This window comes from Phymastichus coffea, unplaced genomic scaffold (assembly GCF_024137745.1).
Source record: "Phymastichus coffea isolate CEN01 unplaced genomic scaffold, Cenicafe_Pcof_1.1 PCOF00060, whole genome shotgun sequence".
NCBI lineage: Eukaryota > Metazoa > Arthropoda > Insecta > Hymenoptera > Eulophidae > Phymastichus > Phymastichus coffea.
The window spans coordinates 1,074,512-1,092,080 of record NW_026706871.1 but is presented as its reverse complement, the minus strand read 5'-3'; the positions used below and the strand labels follow the sequence as shown (position 1 = coordinate 1,092,080).

Below are 17,569 nucleotides of genomic sequence, written 5' to 3'. Positions count from 1 at the left end.
GTTTTTTTAGTAAAAATTTTTCCTAATAATACGCGTAAAAACTAAAGTAATTTTCTCAGGATATCCGGAAAGTAGTTAATTTATATTGAGACAATTTTACTGAAGGTCATCAGAGTTTTTCATTATTCTATCAATTTTCTCACATTGAAAAGATAAGTATTCGTATAATTGTAAATGAATTGTTTTATTTTAATAATTAAAAAAAATCTCTTGTAACAAAAACATATTCTCTCGTAAACTCCATTTAGAGCTCTTTTGAGAGAAAAATCCTCTCACGGTAACATGAATTCTCTCGTTACAAACGAACTTTTTGACAGAGCATCAACTCAGTTAGAAAAGCCGCAAGCTTATATAACTGTTAATAGACTGTAGTTGCTTATACTTTAACTGATCTTTTCCTTATACCCAGAGCGATATTTAATTTGCAATTGGAAATAAAATAGTAATACTTATACAAGTATCTACTTTCTATAGGAGGTACCTAGACATATAGAAAGATTTTTCAGTATCAATATGGTTGTAATTCGTATCCACTCGTTATTTTGCATCTCAACTCTTTTATTTCAATGTGTAATTTCAATAGCCAAGGACACTGAAATTTTCTTTTTTGTTCGAGTGTCAGGTTCAGTTGGCATGTCGAGTTGTTGGCGGCTGCTATAGTCTAGAAAACCACTTATTTCGTAATGCTACCACGAGAACACACGAGTGAGCTTTAACTCGTTTAACAAAGTTGATCGAGCTCCTCTTTCTAGCTCAGCTAACAGTTGAAACGAGAAGTAGAAAATACTCTATTTCGAACAGTTTTAGTGATGTTAGGATAATGCCAATGCGAACATACGTCTTGTCGTATAAAAATGAAGTCATAATTGGTGTATATCAAAAAACAGAATACCAAAGCACATATTGTTATTCTTGCAGCTTGCATCTTGTATTACCATCTTCAGTAGTACATTTTTCAGTCGCGCTTGGAATAAGCAGATTTTAAATGAGAATTATACAAACAATCGCCATTATTTGCAATCATTGAATCCTTGACCTTAAACTGTAAAGCTTATAAATTATGGTTAGTCAGCCGATGATATAATAAAAAATGTCGATTGGTTTTATTGCAGAGAGAGGAGAATGCATGCCACATCGCATGGACGACGAGTTCCTGCTCAGATTTTTGCGAGCCCGTAATTTTAATGTAAACCGTGCTCATCGATTGGTGAGTTTCGAACATCCAAAGCCTTTACTGCTTTATTTTTCATTGAATTTATTACGAATGAAGGTACAAATTCATGCTCTATCTGTCATGGAACGAGTTTATTAACTACTTCACGAACCGGATTTACCTTATTCGATACATGCAATATATCTAATCGGTAATGATGAAATATTATAGTTTATTATAGATGGTTAATCAGAAATGTTCTAAGATTTATTAAATATAAATGGAAATGTCATTTTGTTGCTGTAATTTGGTAAAAGTCGCGGGTACAAATATATCTTTGTTTTGATCATTCATTTTTTTTTTGTTATTAAATATTTTTGAAAATAAATTATTACCCGCAGCAGTTACGAATTCAGCATTAAAAGCAGTAATTTCAGCAGTAAAATTTAAATGAATGTTTGTTTATTTCTATGGAATTACTCATGTAAGCTTCATTCTTGTCAGTGGCTTTTTTTAGATAGAGCATGCCCACGACATTCGTGTACGCTTATAAACAAGCAATTGAAGTTAATTGTAAATGATTAAGAATTTTCGAGACAATTATAGTTGAGATAGTACACCTTGGTATCAAGTGATACCAATAGGAAAGAAAAAAGAGCAGAGTCGCGTGAGTAGCGAGCCCAAATGGTCCCTATAAATCAAAGTCGCGTTCGCGATGGCGGGCACGTATAAGAAAAGTGGCGGGTTCTGTGTCAAGGTGAGCGCCTTCACAGATCATTCGCAGCTGGCGATTGATTAAACGTCGGGGACAAAGGAAAGAGAAGTTGTACCTGTGCGCGCGCACTATCGCTCAATGATGTGCGTACAGTTTTTTTTTTTTTTTTCTCGACACGTGGAGTGTCTGTGTGAATTGATGGGCTCGCCAGCGAATCGACAGTTTTTTTATGCGTGTCTGTCCGTCTGGAAAACCTTCGTCTGGCCGCTTCAATTACACGCACTGTTGCCTGGCTTTTATTTATCGATGCTGAAAATTGACTGCGGCTTGGCTCGATACATTCATTACCAATGCTGAATTTCTAGTAAACCTTTACGTTGATTTGATTATTTTAATAATCCAAAATATACAATTAGAAATAAGCTTGCATTACAATATTTATTATCACTGCAAGATTTATGAGACGCGTAGATTTACTTTCACTTTATTTGCAATCATTTAATATTAACACAAGCTCCGGTTATGAAACAATGATTTTGTAATTGATTGCAAATGCAAACTTAACTTTTTTCTTCGCAAGTTTAATAAAAAGTCGTTCTCTATTATGAAATTACTAGCTCGAGCGAGCGTGCGCGCGCGTGTGTGTGTGCGTGCGCGTGCGCCTGTGTATGTGCGTGTGTGTGTGTATTGTCCAATTAATTTTTTCGCGTTATTTTTTTTGAAGGGGAAAAAATGCATAGTCAACGCTTTCAAGCGACTCTTTTTACTCCATCGTGAAAGCATTTTCGTTTAAGGGGTCTTTATAGAAAAAAAAGTTATAACTCTCTTTCAGTATGTAGCGTATTAGCGTCGTTTATCCGCTAATTGAAACGTCGAGCTTTGACGGTTTCGCGCTAACACAATGCATGATTTTCTTTTAAAAATGCTGTGCTCTATAATTTAACAAGTTCCCTGAAATAGATACCTAAAGTACAAATCGCCACTTAAAAGCAATAAAAATTTAGTCAGCATGAGTCTATACGTTCTTTAGTAAAGGGTACCAGTTTTCAGGTGCATAATTTAAGTACGAACGTTGTCACGTCGCGCCACACCCCGTAAGTGCCACCCACGGTGACCGATAACGTGGCTTGAATTAATTAACCTCGCAGCAACGAGCGTATGAGCTATGCTTCTGCTATACACACACACATATACATATGTATGTATATGTTATATATTTCACCATTCATCCTTTAACATTCAAGCTTCTTTATTTCTCTTAAGCTTGCGTGTTTCCGTGGCAACACGCTACGTCAGTTGAAATCGTTTGCGCTGTCAAGTTTTTTGTTGTTGGAGAAATTCACATATTTTGTTTCAAAGTTGTTTATTTTGGAAAGCTTAGTGTATTTATTCGTAAGTAGACACCGATTTTCGACGATTATTCATTCAATTAAGATAATGATGCAGTATGGAGTTTGGACTAGTTGAAAGGGAGACATCTGGGTATTCCATTAGTTAGCTAGAATTAGAACGCTTCATTAGTTGAGGTCAGTCTGATGACCAATTAATGAATAACCGCAGAGTGGAGCTCACCTCCACCCCCTACGGGTGTGCGATTATAATGTAATCTTCGGTAGAGGGATTGTGAAACATTTAGATATGATACTTGAATACTTGAACAGGATATTACAGGCCAATACTTCTGAGACCCAGAGATCCGGCCAGGTATTTTCGAAGAAATTTAGTGCGCTGAAACTGAATCCGAGCTCAGAATAGTTGCGGTATTTCAAAAAGAAATTCTTGCACTTTAAAACGTAATCTTCATATTTTTTAATATCATTTTTTCCTACAGAGATATGAAATATTGAAGTATGATGAATTTGCATTCTCACAAATGTCGTTTAAGCAGAAGAAAATTTCACTGAAAGATAATAATGGTAAACCTAGCAGGATACAGGGTTAGTGGATTAAGAAATTTAGAATGTAGCGGTCGGGGATTATTGCAGGGTACAGGGATATAGGGTTGAGGTACTTGGGATATAGCGGGCTGAGGTCATTGCCTAGATTGGTACAGGGTTCTTTAATCAAGGAACTTTGAATGTAACGGTCGCAGGTTATTGCCTAGCAGGGTGCATGCTTCTTTGATCAAGATACTTGGGATGTTATTTTATTTTTCAACGAAGATTATCTTTCAGGGAATCTTTCCTCTGCTTAAACGACATTTGCAAAATAGCAAATTTATCATATTTTAATATGTTTAATATCTCTATCGGAAAAAATGATATTGAAAAAAATGAGAAGTACGTTTTGAAGGGCAACAGTTATTCTTTAAGAAGTCGTCAAATTTGCAAAAATAAATAAATAAATAAATATAACAATTTGCAAATAAGGGTTGGAATATGTGAATTTGTCTAAAATTTGTTATAACCTACTGAATTTTGTCAGGATTGGATGTTGCTTGAATAATTTTCAGTGTAAGATTTTCACTAAGATGACTTATTTTCTTTTTTATTAATACTGGTTTCCATAGTCTCAGAAAGACGAGTGTATGACGCTATTATTCTGCCACATGCTGATGAAAAATGATTACAATAAGCTAAATACGTTGTATTTATATAGCTTGAGAAAGCATTAAAGATTGATCATTGATAATATTTTTAAAATACTTGTGAAGCTAAATTTCTGTAATTGAAAATAGTTATTTCACAGTAAAGTATATTCAGACGACTTTTTTATAATTCGTTTCAACAGCAGAGCAAATACATTTTTTTAAATTTATTACAATCAACTTTTTCAACTTATTTATGTCAGAGTAAACTTATATAAATTTCATATATCAAGTTCTTCTCGATGAATATCAATTAATCTATCCAATTCTTCTAGACGAGCTTTTAATTTTGACAGAGTGTCATGGACATTTGTATGTTCTACTGAAAGTATATCGTGAACAGCCTTTAAGTTTATAGCGTTATAAAAATGTGAAGCAGTGATCACATTACTAAGTCGTATTGATTCTCTTCTATTTTTATTTTTTATCTATACCAGGTGGACCACGATTACTTTCAGATCCATCCAACTTATCTCCGAATACATCAATGCTCATTGTTAAAATGAATAAAATGAAATTAAAGTTGGCAAATAAAGAATGTTTTTTATGACATATCAATGATTATACTCATACAAGTTTTACAATATTACCGTTAATAGGATTGAACTTAATAATATCGTGCAAAATAAGACAATATCCAGCTGTTCCTTATGGTATATTATATTTTATTGTAACCTGTAGACGTACATCAATTGCAGTTTGATTCAATATCTCGTTTTGCTTTGAACAGTCTATCACTATTAAGGGTGCATTAAAATTGCTTTTTATCCAAAAGTGGATTGAACATCTCTGTTGTAGTACACATGTTATGATTGCGCATATATATCATATAACATTGAATATTGATTATTATTAATATCGAGATTTTAATTGCCATTTAATAGCTGAATATTGCTGAGAATTGAGAAAAAATTTATATTTCAATGTTCGAAATTAATACAATTTTTTGTTTTATCAGACTTGAGTTTAGTCTGAAAACCTAATATAACGAATCTTGGTTCTTACAATTGAATTGATGTATTGAATATCCAAATATGGTTAGATGTTTGAGGTAGTTCTGGATATTCATAAAGTTCCCCCGATCAAAAAACTAATGGAAATAGATACACGTTTTTGAATAAAATTAAATAATTGTATCTTAAGTCTGTCTAACATAATTACATAAGGCATCAACTATTCGATTCGAAAAGTTCTATTTTTAGCGACTCATACTTATTTTCATTATAAATTCTAATCTGATTTTGTAGAATTGCCTTATGATTATCTCTCGACCACGTTAAATAAGTTCATGTTTTACATTCGCGAGAATTTTTCAATCATTTTTAGCAAAATGAAAAATTGTTGAGAGTAGTAATGATACATCAAAGTTGCTGTTCTAATCTATTATATTTCTAGTATAGTCTTCAATATCAAGTCATCCAGCATTTTCAACAAATCTACTTTGATTCTTGTTGAATGAAATAAACCTTTCATAGTACTCGACATACCAACATTTTTACATCTATTTATCTCAATAGCATTAATTTCTTAGCGAATGTCCCCAAACAATTAACATATTGCATTATTTATAAACTTCATACCAATTACAGCAGTACTATGGTTTTATCGAAGTCTTTCTACAATGTAAATTTTTTGATGTCATTGTTGTTGATGTTGATGTTGATGTTGGATTAATATTCTATATCATCACTGTTATTAAAGTTTTGTGAGGTGTAAGGCTGGTGCGCATGAATTTCATAATGAGGGTAGACTCATCGAAGATGATCGGTGTTTATATGCTAAGTATTTCTTCCATCTTTACGATGACAGTGACAGATGAATATAGACGGTAACTTTTTACGGTTTTTACGTTTCTTTATCTTATTTTTGTCTGAATGGCGTTTACGATCACGTTCAGGCTGAGACTCTTCAGGAACTGAATGTTTCGTCGTGTTAGTCCTTTGACTATCAATCGATGACTGACTTTTTGAGCACATGATAGAGTACTTATATAGCCTACCTACTTTAGGATAGTGAACTTTTTTTTTATATGTAAACGAATCGTGATAATTTTACTTCGAAAATGTATTAAGTCTCAATCTTGATCTACCAAACGCAATTGTAAATGATCAATAATATTGACAGTTAAAGGTAGATATATAATCTGTTTGGATACTTCAATGATTTTGTAGCCTGATGATACAGCAGGAAAGAACTTGTGAATATTATGATTCTTGTGTTAATTAATTTAAGCTCCTGATGTTATGTTACATTCAACATGTAAGCCGTAACGGCCACAAGCATGTCAGACACATGACTTTTATTGGCTTCCAAGAGACGTGGAGTAAAGCCTAGTAAACGTCCAATTAACTTGTCTGATTGAAAGTCAATCGGTTTATTGCAAGTAATTTCACTACGTAATATATTATTTATTAGGCTAGATAGTAATTTTTGTTCCTGATGATTGAAGATTTCCTTGTAAATATCATTCAATGTCTTTAATTTCATAACATCAGTACTAACTTTTAATTTTATTATATCCAAAGTCAATGTTTAGTATTGAATTGAAGATAAGTAATTATACTAACCCAAGAACATAAGTTTTATTTTTCTCCAGTTCAATGAGTCGAAAATAATCTTTCCAATACAAATGATGTACTGAATAAACTGAGCGTCAATGATTCAATTATCTTAAATGATTATATGAAAATGAAGGGATGATCGATCCCACATCCGGTATATCCACTTTTTGTATATAGATATAGAAAAAAAGGGAAGGAAGATTATTTTATATGTACTATGTAAACAAAATTATCAAGAAAATAAAATTAAATGAAACTTACTAATTTTTTATTTTACACGTACTGGCGTAATTTAAACTTTATCTTAGAAAAGAACACACTTATGATTTAATCTAGAATTAAAGATAACTGATTAACACCGTATGAATAACTGTTTACATAATATTAAAATTTTTTGTTTTTTCATTATGATGTAAATTTACTCACGCAATTTTGAAATTTCCGTGAGTTAGTGTATTAGTACTGTTTGCTATCAACTACTTCTTGTCATCATAAGAATTTAACACAATTTTTCTCCAATGAATCTTCTCAACATTGTATAATATAGATCTAATCGTACATTGATATCTTGTACAAATAAGTCAATTCTGTAAGCAGTCTAAATAATGATAAAAATCAATGGTTTTCTTAACAACAGAAACATTTACTCCTTTAACTTTTTTCATTGTATCAATATCATTGACACGAGTACAGTATATTTTACTCTTTAAACCAATAAACTTAGTAATTATGTTTGACTAGCACTAGCTTTTCATCTTACCAGCGACTTTTTTATTTACTCATCGTATATTGACTACATTATCTGCAGGATAGTCTGATGTGTCGAAATTATTAATATTGGCTTTCATACCAGTATAAAAATTTTGACACTTTATGGTATAGATAATTCTGTCTGTAACAGTGTAGAGAAGCTTATAATTTTCACCAGACATTTTTTGCATATAATTGTAATGAAAACTATACACCATCATTTTGGAAACGTCCAACACTGATAAACGTACCTAAACGGATTTCTTCAAATACAAAATCGTTTTTGTCAATTGATTGGCTACAAGATCTTCATCAAATATAGCATTAAGATGGAAATTTAGCTTCGATCCCATTGCTTCCACACCATATCGTCCATCCTACTTAGTTAAGAGTTTTCTCATCAACATGCTTGCGAATATTTTTCATAGTTTTTCCATATATATAGTTATTTATAAACTTAAAAATGCTTTTTAGAAAGTCATTTTGAGTTTTTACTCTAATTGAACTGTTGTGAATATACTGGTGCTATATAACAATGTGCTGGATCAAGTCCATCAGCTGATAAACATTGATTACAAAAATTTTCAAAAACATCAGCAAACAATAATACACCAGTTTTCATGTACAAATCAAAATATTCACTAAGAGTTATTATGCTAAAAATATTTCAAACTTTTAAAGCATGATTGTAATCAGCATTAGACATGTGAGCATTGATACTCATAATCATGTACAGCATGGACATTCAATTAATGTCCACATTGCATAACGCGAAGACATATGCATTTTTGAATGATAGAAGAATAGAGTAATAGTGGTACACTTGTAAAAGTCCTTCATTCATAACTGTACAAATTCATATGAGTCGTAGGTTAGGTAGTGAGAGATTGTGCCGTACGCGTAGTAGAACTTAAATGCGTAAGCCACTCCTCAATATTTAGTCATCGGAGCATGAGAGATTCTTATGTGCGTAAAGGGACTTAACCGCGTATGCATTAAATTTAATAAGATCTTAGTCACTGTGACGAAGAATGAACTAATTTATGTAATAGTACTTAGTTATCGCAAGGTATAGCGAGGACTTAGAATTTTTTACTCATAAAAAGATTTAACCGCAATTATAAACTTTCATAAAGACATAACTGTAGCGTAGTTAGCTAATAGCTTTCAATTGTGGATTGTACAAAGATTAAGATAATTAATATGAAATAATGAACTAAATTAAATAAAATAATCAACTATACGTGTAGAGAAAATCATAGCATATGTGTAAATGACATCAGAGTCTAACATATGTAAAGGGACTTAGTTGCTTACGCATTCGAGCGTAATAAAATCATAGTTTTCGAGTAAAATAAAATGAACTCTAATCTACGCATGTGCACAGAAACTTTATCTTATACATTAAGAAATATATGTATATGTATATAGAATTTTTATTATTTCATCATAGCTTTTAAAGAGACATATTTGTAAATGTACTTCAATGTATAATTACACATTTTTTTAGTTACTAATCCAACAAGTAGTAGGAGGTGTAGTGAGTGGTGGGGAAAAATGTATATATAAAGTATTTTGACTTTACTGCCATCATATTTGCTTAAGCTTAGCAATCATGGCACGTTGTGAACCATACACACGGTAGGAAAAAAACTGTTTTTTTTGCTACTTACGACTATAAATATTAACTTGTAGACGCATTTAATTTCACATACAATATATATTTTTTGGTTGCAGATATGGAATAGAAGTTATCGTTGATATACAAGCGTTTAAGTTCAATGACCAAACGATTATTAAAGAACCTGTGCTTGTCAATCTTAACGATGATCACATAGAACCAGCTCATTGGGTTTTTTCACCATCTTGTCTATGTGAAAAACTTCCCAGCTATTCCAAGAGAGAGAATTCTTGGCTCACGGCTAACATTCATGGGATTGATTGGAATGTAGGAAACATTCCATACGATATTCAAGAAATAGGTCGTTTAGCGGCAGACACTGATGTAGTCATGATCTACGTTAAAGATCGTCACAAAGTTCAGTGACTATCCCAATATCTAGATCATGTTTGATTTAGAAGATGTTCTTTGTCCTTGACTGTAATAGTTAGGGTTTCGAAGACCCATCGTTTACCGTTAATGTCATCCTGTCTGGTCTGAAAACTGTGCGTTTCAAAATGTAACAGCACTCAAACGGTGTATTAAAAGTACAAGGTATCTTCCACCCTTGTCATCTAATAGTAAGGAAGAAGTCTATTACAACAGTTCTGATGATGATGATAATACCTATCACATATCAAAATCTACTTCGCTAATGTTAGCTTTCAACAGCGATTATGAGATGTATATCGATATGGTGGACGAATTATATTTGTGGAAGGAGGAGGAGGAGGAGAAGGAGAAGGAGGGAGACGATATAGTAGGCTAGAGAAAGGGTTAAGCCCTATACATTCAACATCGAATGAAGTGAGCATTCATTCACTTTTTCCAATTTTATGGCGTAGCTTCACTAATTTTTAAGTACTAATTGCTCTTAATCAGCTCAACAAAAATGTGTTATACTACTAAAACTTGTAAAAAAGCAAATGATTGTACTATTTTATATCTATTCTCATTTTTGTTACAGCTACTTATCATAGAAGCTATCAATGCAGTAGCGAAAACTTCAAGTTATCTATCAACTAAGAGAATAAAGGACTTAGACCCAGCAATCTTGTACACTCTCACAGGTATCAAGCAAGTCAAGACAAGATTTAGTACTAAAGTTGTCATTTAGTTAGAGGCGGAATTCGAAATCTTTTTTCCTTCAAAAGTCAAACATCACCTCATTCAAAATCAAAATACTTATGACACACTGGTTAAAGAGATGAACAAGCGAAATGTACAATTAAAATATCTTGGTGGATGTTTACTAGAATTCATTTAAACTGTATGTTCATTGACTTGACAATAAAAAAATATTTTTCATACATTTATATTATGTGCTTGTCATTAATTCACACATATATTGTTATATTTCTTCCCCTTGCATTTTCCTTCTTTTAAATCTTACGAATAATTTATGTAAAATGTTCATTTTCTTATATTCTACATGTGAAAAGTACAAAACATAATTACCGTCAATGTTCATGGCTTAATCATATTCTTATACCTTGATAACATAAAACATCAACAATTTCAATAGCTGTCAGTACAACAATAACTTAGTACACGGAGTACAGGACCTCAAATTTTATTAGCGACTCTGATTCAACGAACCGACTCGGGACATGGGGCATGGGATTTGAGATTGGGGGCTGACATCAATAAAGAAGCTGGAACATCACCGCGCTAGAATCAATAATATTACCTGGCGAGGACACGAGACCGATAAAGTAGCACGAACCGGGCGCATCAAAATACCGATATCGGCCGATAAAGTAGCACGGGATCATGAACTTTAAAATATCAGTCAGTAAAGTAGCATGGGTTACAGAAGTGCATAAGCATTGGATTCGTACTGCAGAACATGAAGATCCCAACGGCACTCGAGCATTACCGTTAATGACATCACCCCCCAAGGGGGTTATCGTCTTCTAGGTCAGTCGGGGCGTCGGTAACGTCGTTACAAGAACATTATCGACTTTGTTACCGACTCTCATTGCTTACGTGTTAACGTAGAATCAGATTGCGACTTCAGCGCTAGACAAGCATCGATTGCGAAAAAAGAAAGTTTGTGCCAAGATCTCCATAGCTTATACTACTCTTGCAAATATTTCTTTACATGCGCGTCTTATATCGACAAATTTTATAGAGCTTAATTTCAGAGCACGTCGACAAATGATAGCTGTGGTCGTTAGAAACGTACATACTGATGTCATCAAGAACCAACTGTGCAACATGTTGTCTGTAACGACATTGTGAATAGACAATTAAAGCTTTTACAGCAAACCTGGCCGAGTGTATATCGTATGCATTTTAATTGATAGCTTCGTAAGTTTATTAGATATCTTTACTGAGTTGACGTTTACTTCTACTCCGGCAGAATGTCGTATTGTAGACTGTCCAATCTAATTTGTCATTTGGTTATTGACAGGTACAATGATGAAGAAATTGTTTGCGATGCAATGATTTTGAAAATAACAAGTTTTTATAGGATTAAATTTCAGTTAAAATACTTCTGTATTCGACTTATATATTATTGACAAAAAATCCCTTTGAAACAATAAGATTTTCCACTTGAAATCAACGTGGCAATTCTTTTTGTAATAAAACAATTATTTTTATAACAGGTTTTAATATCCATGTTTTAAAAGGAATCTTTATTTGTTATTGATAATGTTTATTGATAGGGGATAAAAAGCAATACTTTCTCTCAGAATTTATATTTGCAAACTATTATTACAATTTTGTAATTTTATACTTATTTCCTCTTCTGTCACAGCACTTTTTCCGCGTAATACAATCTATTTTTCAATAACCAATAAAATGCAATGTATGTGCGAACAAAGTTCTGCAGTACACAATATTGCATTACTTTTCAAAATTGAAAACATTTTCACAAAGAAAATCAAAGATACCCTACGGTCAATAAAAATGTAAGAGGAAAGGTGATATCAAGTATATACAAATAAATCTCACGGTATGTATCCACACGTTTAGAAAAAAACTTGAACTGAGTCTTGAAGACGACTTGTTGCTATTCCGCTTTCTGTCGTCGAAAAAAAGGATAAAATAAAATCCATAAAATTCCATTCGAAGGAAAATGCGGAAAATCCATGACACTAGGTGAAGAAGTTAGAGCACACAAGAGGAGAAGGAAAAAAGAAAACATTTAAAATCCTTTTTCGACGCGCAGTCACGCTGATAAATAGTCGCCCGGGAAAAACTGTTGCTGAAAGAGAGGGGGTGGTAGGGGGCGATCCGATAATTTATTCGTGGGAGACGCTCGACCTAGTTCCGCCGAATATTGCCTCCAGTCCTCGCCACTGGCTCTCCTTCCCCTTTTTCAACGCAAACAAACGGCTATCACGCTACGCTATATATACCGTCTCTCCGAATTCCACTGCTCGTTTTTCCTGCCTCGTAACTTTCGTTTCTTCGAAGTCGTCTCTAAGGGCTACGACGGGGGCGATACTTAAGCGGATCCACCGACGTATGTTGCTGGTCAACTTTTATTTTGCACTTTTCTTTCGATGGGAAGAGCCTGTATGGCCGTTGAATATTGCAGCAGCATTGACGAATGTAACGGCAGTTGTATAACAATGTATGACCTATCGCTTCCTTTTCCCTATAGTCGAACGAGCAAATGGATATTAATGCTTGGATATAGAGCATTCGTACGCGCAATATTCAATGAAGCACGGCACGGATCAACCTTTTTTGCTTTTTTTTTTATCATTATTCATCTGAAAAGTGTTGAGTTTGTTTTGTTAAAAAATTCACATTGTACAAGCCCGATACTTCCCCATGAAATGCTTCTTCAGCTCGATGCATTTTTCATTATTCTAGAGAAAATTTGGTCACGAACGTTTTTACCTTTTCGGAAATTCAAATAAGATTATTTGTTGAGCAGGACCTATATCCTCGTATATCGACCCGAGTGCCGCGAATATATCGTGTTAAATCGATTACTGCAGAGATCTTTGACCGAAAGTTTATTTTAAAATATGATTCTAAGATATTTATTTTCGAATATTGTATTCTGATATGGGCGACTTGTTTTGAAAGTTATATGGATTTGCGTATATTGAGATTTGAGTCTTGATTTACTCTCTTTCTCTCTTTGTTGTATAGATAATTTTGTTTGAAAAGTTTCAGTTTTAAAATGATACGCATGAGTAAATTTCCATAGATCTTTTTCATTGGTTTAGTAAATCTTTCAATTATAATTTTTCTTAGATGTTAATTGATTTCAAAACCTCCACATGACTATTTCAATAATACAACCTGTAAAACACAATAATAGGACTGACAAATGCGTAAATCAAATTTTTACGCTTCTTACCTTACCTTAAAGCAATTCAAAATTTAACATTGTTCCTACGTTGCAGATCGTCCGTTACTACGCATTCAAAGATGAGCATCCAGAGATTCACGTGAACGTCAACCCATTAGAGATGAGGCACATCGGCGATGACGACGTAATGACCGTGCCAGCATATCGTGCACCCTGTGGTCGCCGCTTAATGATCTATCGCATCGGCAATTGGGACCCTCGTAAATATTCCGTCGACGAGATATTCAAAGCCACAGTCCTTATACTCGAGCTGGGACTGCTCGAGCCTATGGCGCAGATCCTCGGGGGCATTGTTATCTTTGACTTCGAGGGTATCAGCATGGCACATGCATGGACGATAACACCTCAGGTTGGTTTTTGTTAAGAATTTTCAATAAGATTATCTGCTGAAAATTATATTTTCTGTACTTGAGGAACTAATCAATGATTTAGTTTTTTTTAATAAAAACTTGCGAATATGACTTCACAAGTTTATTGAAAACAAATTAAACGAGAAATGAATGACTCATAATGAAGTTTGGTTTTAATTGATGTAGGTCGCAAGTATGGTATTTGCTCTGATAGTGACGGCTTTCCCAATAACTACCCACGCAATTCATATACTTAATCAATCATGGATCTTCGACACGATGTTTGCTGTGTTCAAGCCACTAATCGACTCCAAAATGAACTCCAAAATCTTCTTCCACGGCTCGGATATGGAAAGTTTGCACAGGCACTTGCCACCTGATTATCTGCCCAAGAAGTACGGAGGTACACGAGATGAGTTGCCTTACTACAGGTGGATCGACGCACTCGGCAAGGATCGTCGCGTGGTCAAAGAAATGAAAGGTCTCGGATACATTATTCCCGATGAATTTTGCGCCAAGGATGACGCTGATGACTAGAGTTACATAAGCTCAATAATTTTCTCATTTAAATGCGTGTGCCGCCTCGGAAATAGTGAAAGTTTGATTGGAATTATGTATGCTCACTTTGACTTTTAGTCTTTCCGGGAGATTAAATTTCAACGTTGATTACCGTCAAAAATATGGTGTTGTACACGCGAACGTAATAGCTTTTCTAGCGTAGACTCTTCTTTTATTTTTATATTATCTGTCAAGTGTGTGATACAGTTTTTTTACTCAGTAGAGAGAGGAGAGTTTTCTTCTATAACGATACTGGCTACGATTAGGAACATGTCAAGTTATTTTTTTTTCTATGAACAAATTATAAAGAGAACGATAGCTTTTTTAATGAAAATAAGTCATCTATATAATTACACTTAATAAACGTATTTTTTATAACAGCTAAAATCATAGTTTCGTACCTTCAATGATTGAATAGATCAACTATAATTAAAAGAATAAATAATGAGTTCTAGTCTAAAAAACAGCGAAATTAACGTAATTTTTATTATTTAAAATTGGTTTCACACTGCAATATTCCGTCCAAAATAGCAGACTATTACAAGGTTTAAAAAAATTTAATTTGTCTATTCGCAGTCAAAAAACATAAACAGTTTTAAGACAACAGATTACCGTTTTCGTTTCACCAAGTAAAGCTTAAACCTGTATCAATGAGCTTAACTGTACTGTGGTTTTGTAAGACAGACAATAATAAACGTGAAAAAAATGGTAAATATTTTTTAATTTTTTCATGTACGCGAATCATTTACTTTTTTCAATGGTATAAAAGCAAACTTTTTGTAAAATAAAATAATCTTGCCACAACTTTTCTCTAGAGAGTGTACAAAAATGTATAATCCGAAAATCCGATTACGCTTTGAAACAAGCAAAAGCCATAAATACCAAATGTCATTTAGCAAAACATGAAAGCGCATGTAAAATTCGTGCGGTGGATCATTTGCATATACACAGAGACACATATATGTTAAAGAAAAGAAATGTGCCTTAAAAAAAGTAAAAAAATACGAACGAATAAAATGAGTAGAAAGAGAAAGAGAGAGAGGGGGGAGCAATTTATCCCGAATGATAATTGACTATCGGAAAACGTTTCGTCAGACGAGCATGAAATAGGGCCAGCTGCAACGTGGCACGAACGACGGCAAACCCAACTGAATCTATGCGCATCGAGTACATTTATTGGGACACTTGTCGAACTCCCACCTAAGTATACTTCCTATTGCTTCGTTTCCCTCTTCAATTTACTTCAATTGATTACTTTCTCTGTTTTCTTCGTTGCGTGATATAAAAAAACATGCATACCGTTTGATCATGAAACTTTTTTTCTCTTTATCTCCTTTTCTGTTGTATTTATTTATCAATTGTCGACCTCCATTCTAATCGAGGAAAAAAATAAAATTTATGAAGCTTCGCGGATTAGAGCTACGACGGAGAATAAATTGGCAATGAAACGGAAGAGGAAAAACGCGGTTCTCAGTTTGTGAATATAATAAAGAGTTGGCTGCTGTACGAAAGCGACACTGCTGCTGCTGCCGCTGCTGCTACTCGAGATTGAGTTGAGCTTGTCAGCGTTTAAAGTTCTCTCCCGGCGTGTAGCCCAAGCCAGCGCCCGCGGCCCATTTACAATGGATGTCGATAACACGGCGGCGGCTTTAAGGAACTCTTTTATCCTTGATAGAAGCAGTGGCTTTTGTAATGAGATTATAACGATGAGATAGAAACGTATAAGTGGAATGATCTTTGAGCTTTAACCCATTGTATTTGTTAGTGTGTTGAAATAGCTTTAGATCCGATGTTACAGAATTAGTTGAAATATGACATTCAATTTTGCATGCAATGAAAAAATACTGTTATAAAGTGGAATTCGTACCGGTTAAAAATTGGAATATAGCAGCCCATACGAATGCATGAACTTCCGTCGCGATAATAGGTTCTAATTAAGCACCAACGATTCTCGTATTAAACTTGTATATCATCCGTATCAAAAAGGACTATCAAGTGTAGCAGTAGTCGTCATCCGCAGGGCAGTTCTATTTTTGTCCTCAGCAGAATAAAAAGAAACTCGAGAGCGCGCAATTAGTAAGCCCCAATTGAACGAGGATACACACAGAGCTTTGTAAGTTCGATTATAAGCGAAGCTATTTGTTTGTGTAGACAAAAAGAGAGAAAGAAAGCGAGAGAGAGGAAGAAAAAATTTCGTTCCCTTAGGCAACCGATCGATTTTTACGTTGCGGAGCAAACATACCTCGCACGTACGCACGCACCAAAAAATAAATCGCGTCGGACTGGCTACGTGAAAAAATAGCTGTCTGTTGATTAGCGGACATATGATTCTTTCGAAAAAAAGCAAAACAAAAAAAAAACAAAAACAAAAAGAAAAACGTCCCCTGATATTGCGTTGCTCCCTGATAGCCCGGCTGTACTTTATCTTGCGTGATAGCTTTTTTATATTGTTCGATTTTCACCATTTGTCAATGAAAAGTCTCGATTGCGGACGGTTCTCGAAACGATAAATCATCCTGTATTAGAATCTTTTTTTTGTTTTTAGAGTGATTGACAAATTTTGACTATCTACACATTTTTATATCCGTGATATGTTAATTAATTAAATAAATGATAAGTACATTTTGAATTAAGTATGTAGCTAGAATAATAAAATCTTCTATGAACATTTTAGATAGCGTTCTATCCAAGTAAAATACGTTTCATCGATTGAACAATTGAATATTTCAAGGGGCGAGGGAAAAAAAATCATCGTTAGGTTTAGCAAGACAAGTATCAGAATGAATAGCTAGAAGAGAAAATAAAAAAGTGCCCCAGCAAGCGAGTTGAAAAGTCGGAAGAAGGGCGCGGACAGGAAAAAGAAAGAAAGAGAGAAAAGAGGCGGCAGCCCACGTGC

General features: G+C 33.9%; 2 protein-coding genes across 6 annotated transcripts in view; both read left to right on the top strand.

The window, feature by feature from the left end:
- The window catches only part of LOC131666751 (alpha-tocopherol transfer protein-like), a 49,202-nt gene extending 33,800 nt beyond the window's left edge, over positions 1 to 15,402 (top strand). For all 5 annotated transcript variants that reach the window (XM_058939638.1, XM_058939639.1, XM_058939635.1 and 2 more), the window contains 3 exons: positions 1,113 to 1,207; positions 13,800 to 14,114; positions 14,302 to 15,402. In XM_058939638.1, coding sequence (XP_058795621.1) covers positions 1,113 to 1,207; positions 13,800 to 14,114; positions 14,302 to 14,652 — 761 coding nt within the window. In that variant the 3' untranslated portion in view covers positions 14,653 to 15,402. The remainder of the gene's footprint in view (positions 1 to 1,112; positions 1,208 to 13,799; positions 14,115 to 14,301) is intronic.
- Positions 9,257 to 10,317, top strand: LOC131666754 (uncharacterized). The gene is made up of 2 exons (XM_058939652.1): positions 9,257 to 9,407; positions 9,504 to 10,317. Exons 1-2 carry the CDS (start codon positions 9,382 to 9,384, stop codon positions 9,811 to 9,813), a joined length of 336 nt encoding a protein of 111 aa, XP_058795635.1. The 5' UTR covers positions 9,257 to 9,381; the 3' UTR covers positions 9,814 to 10,317.
- Positions 15,403 to 17,569: the final 2,167 nt, after the last annotated feature.

What these genes read in the sequence shown, in the direction of transcription:
- LOC131666754 (XM_058939652.1), top strand. Translation starts at nt 9,382, where the DNA reads ATGGCACGTTGTGAACCATACACACG. An exon ending in CGTTGTGAACCATACACACG is followed by an intron (nt 9,408 to 9,503) that starts GTAGGAAAAAAA and finishes TTTTGGTTGCAG; the next exon opens with ATATGGAATAGAAGTTATCG.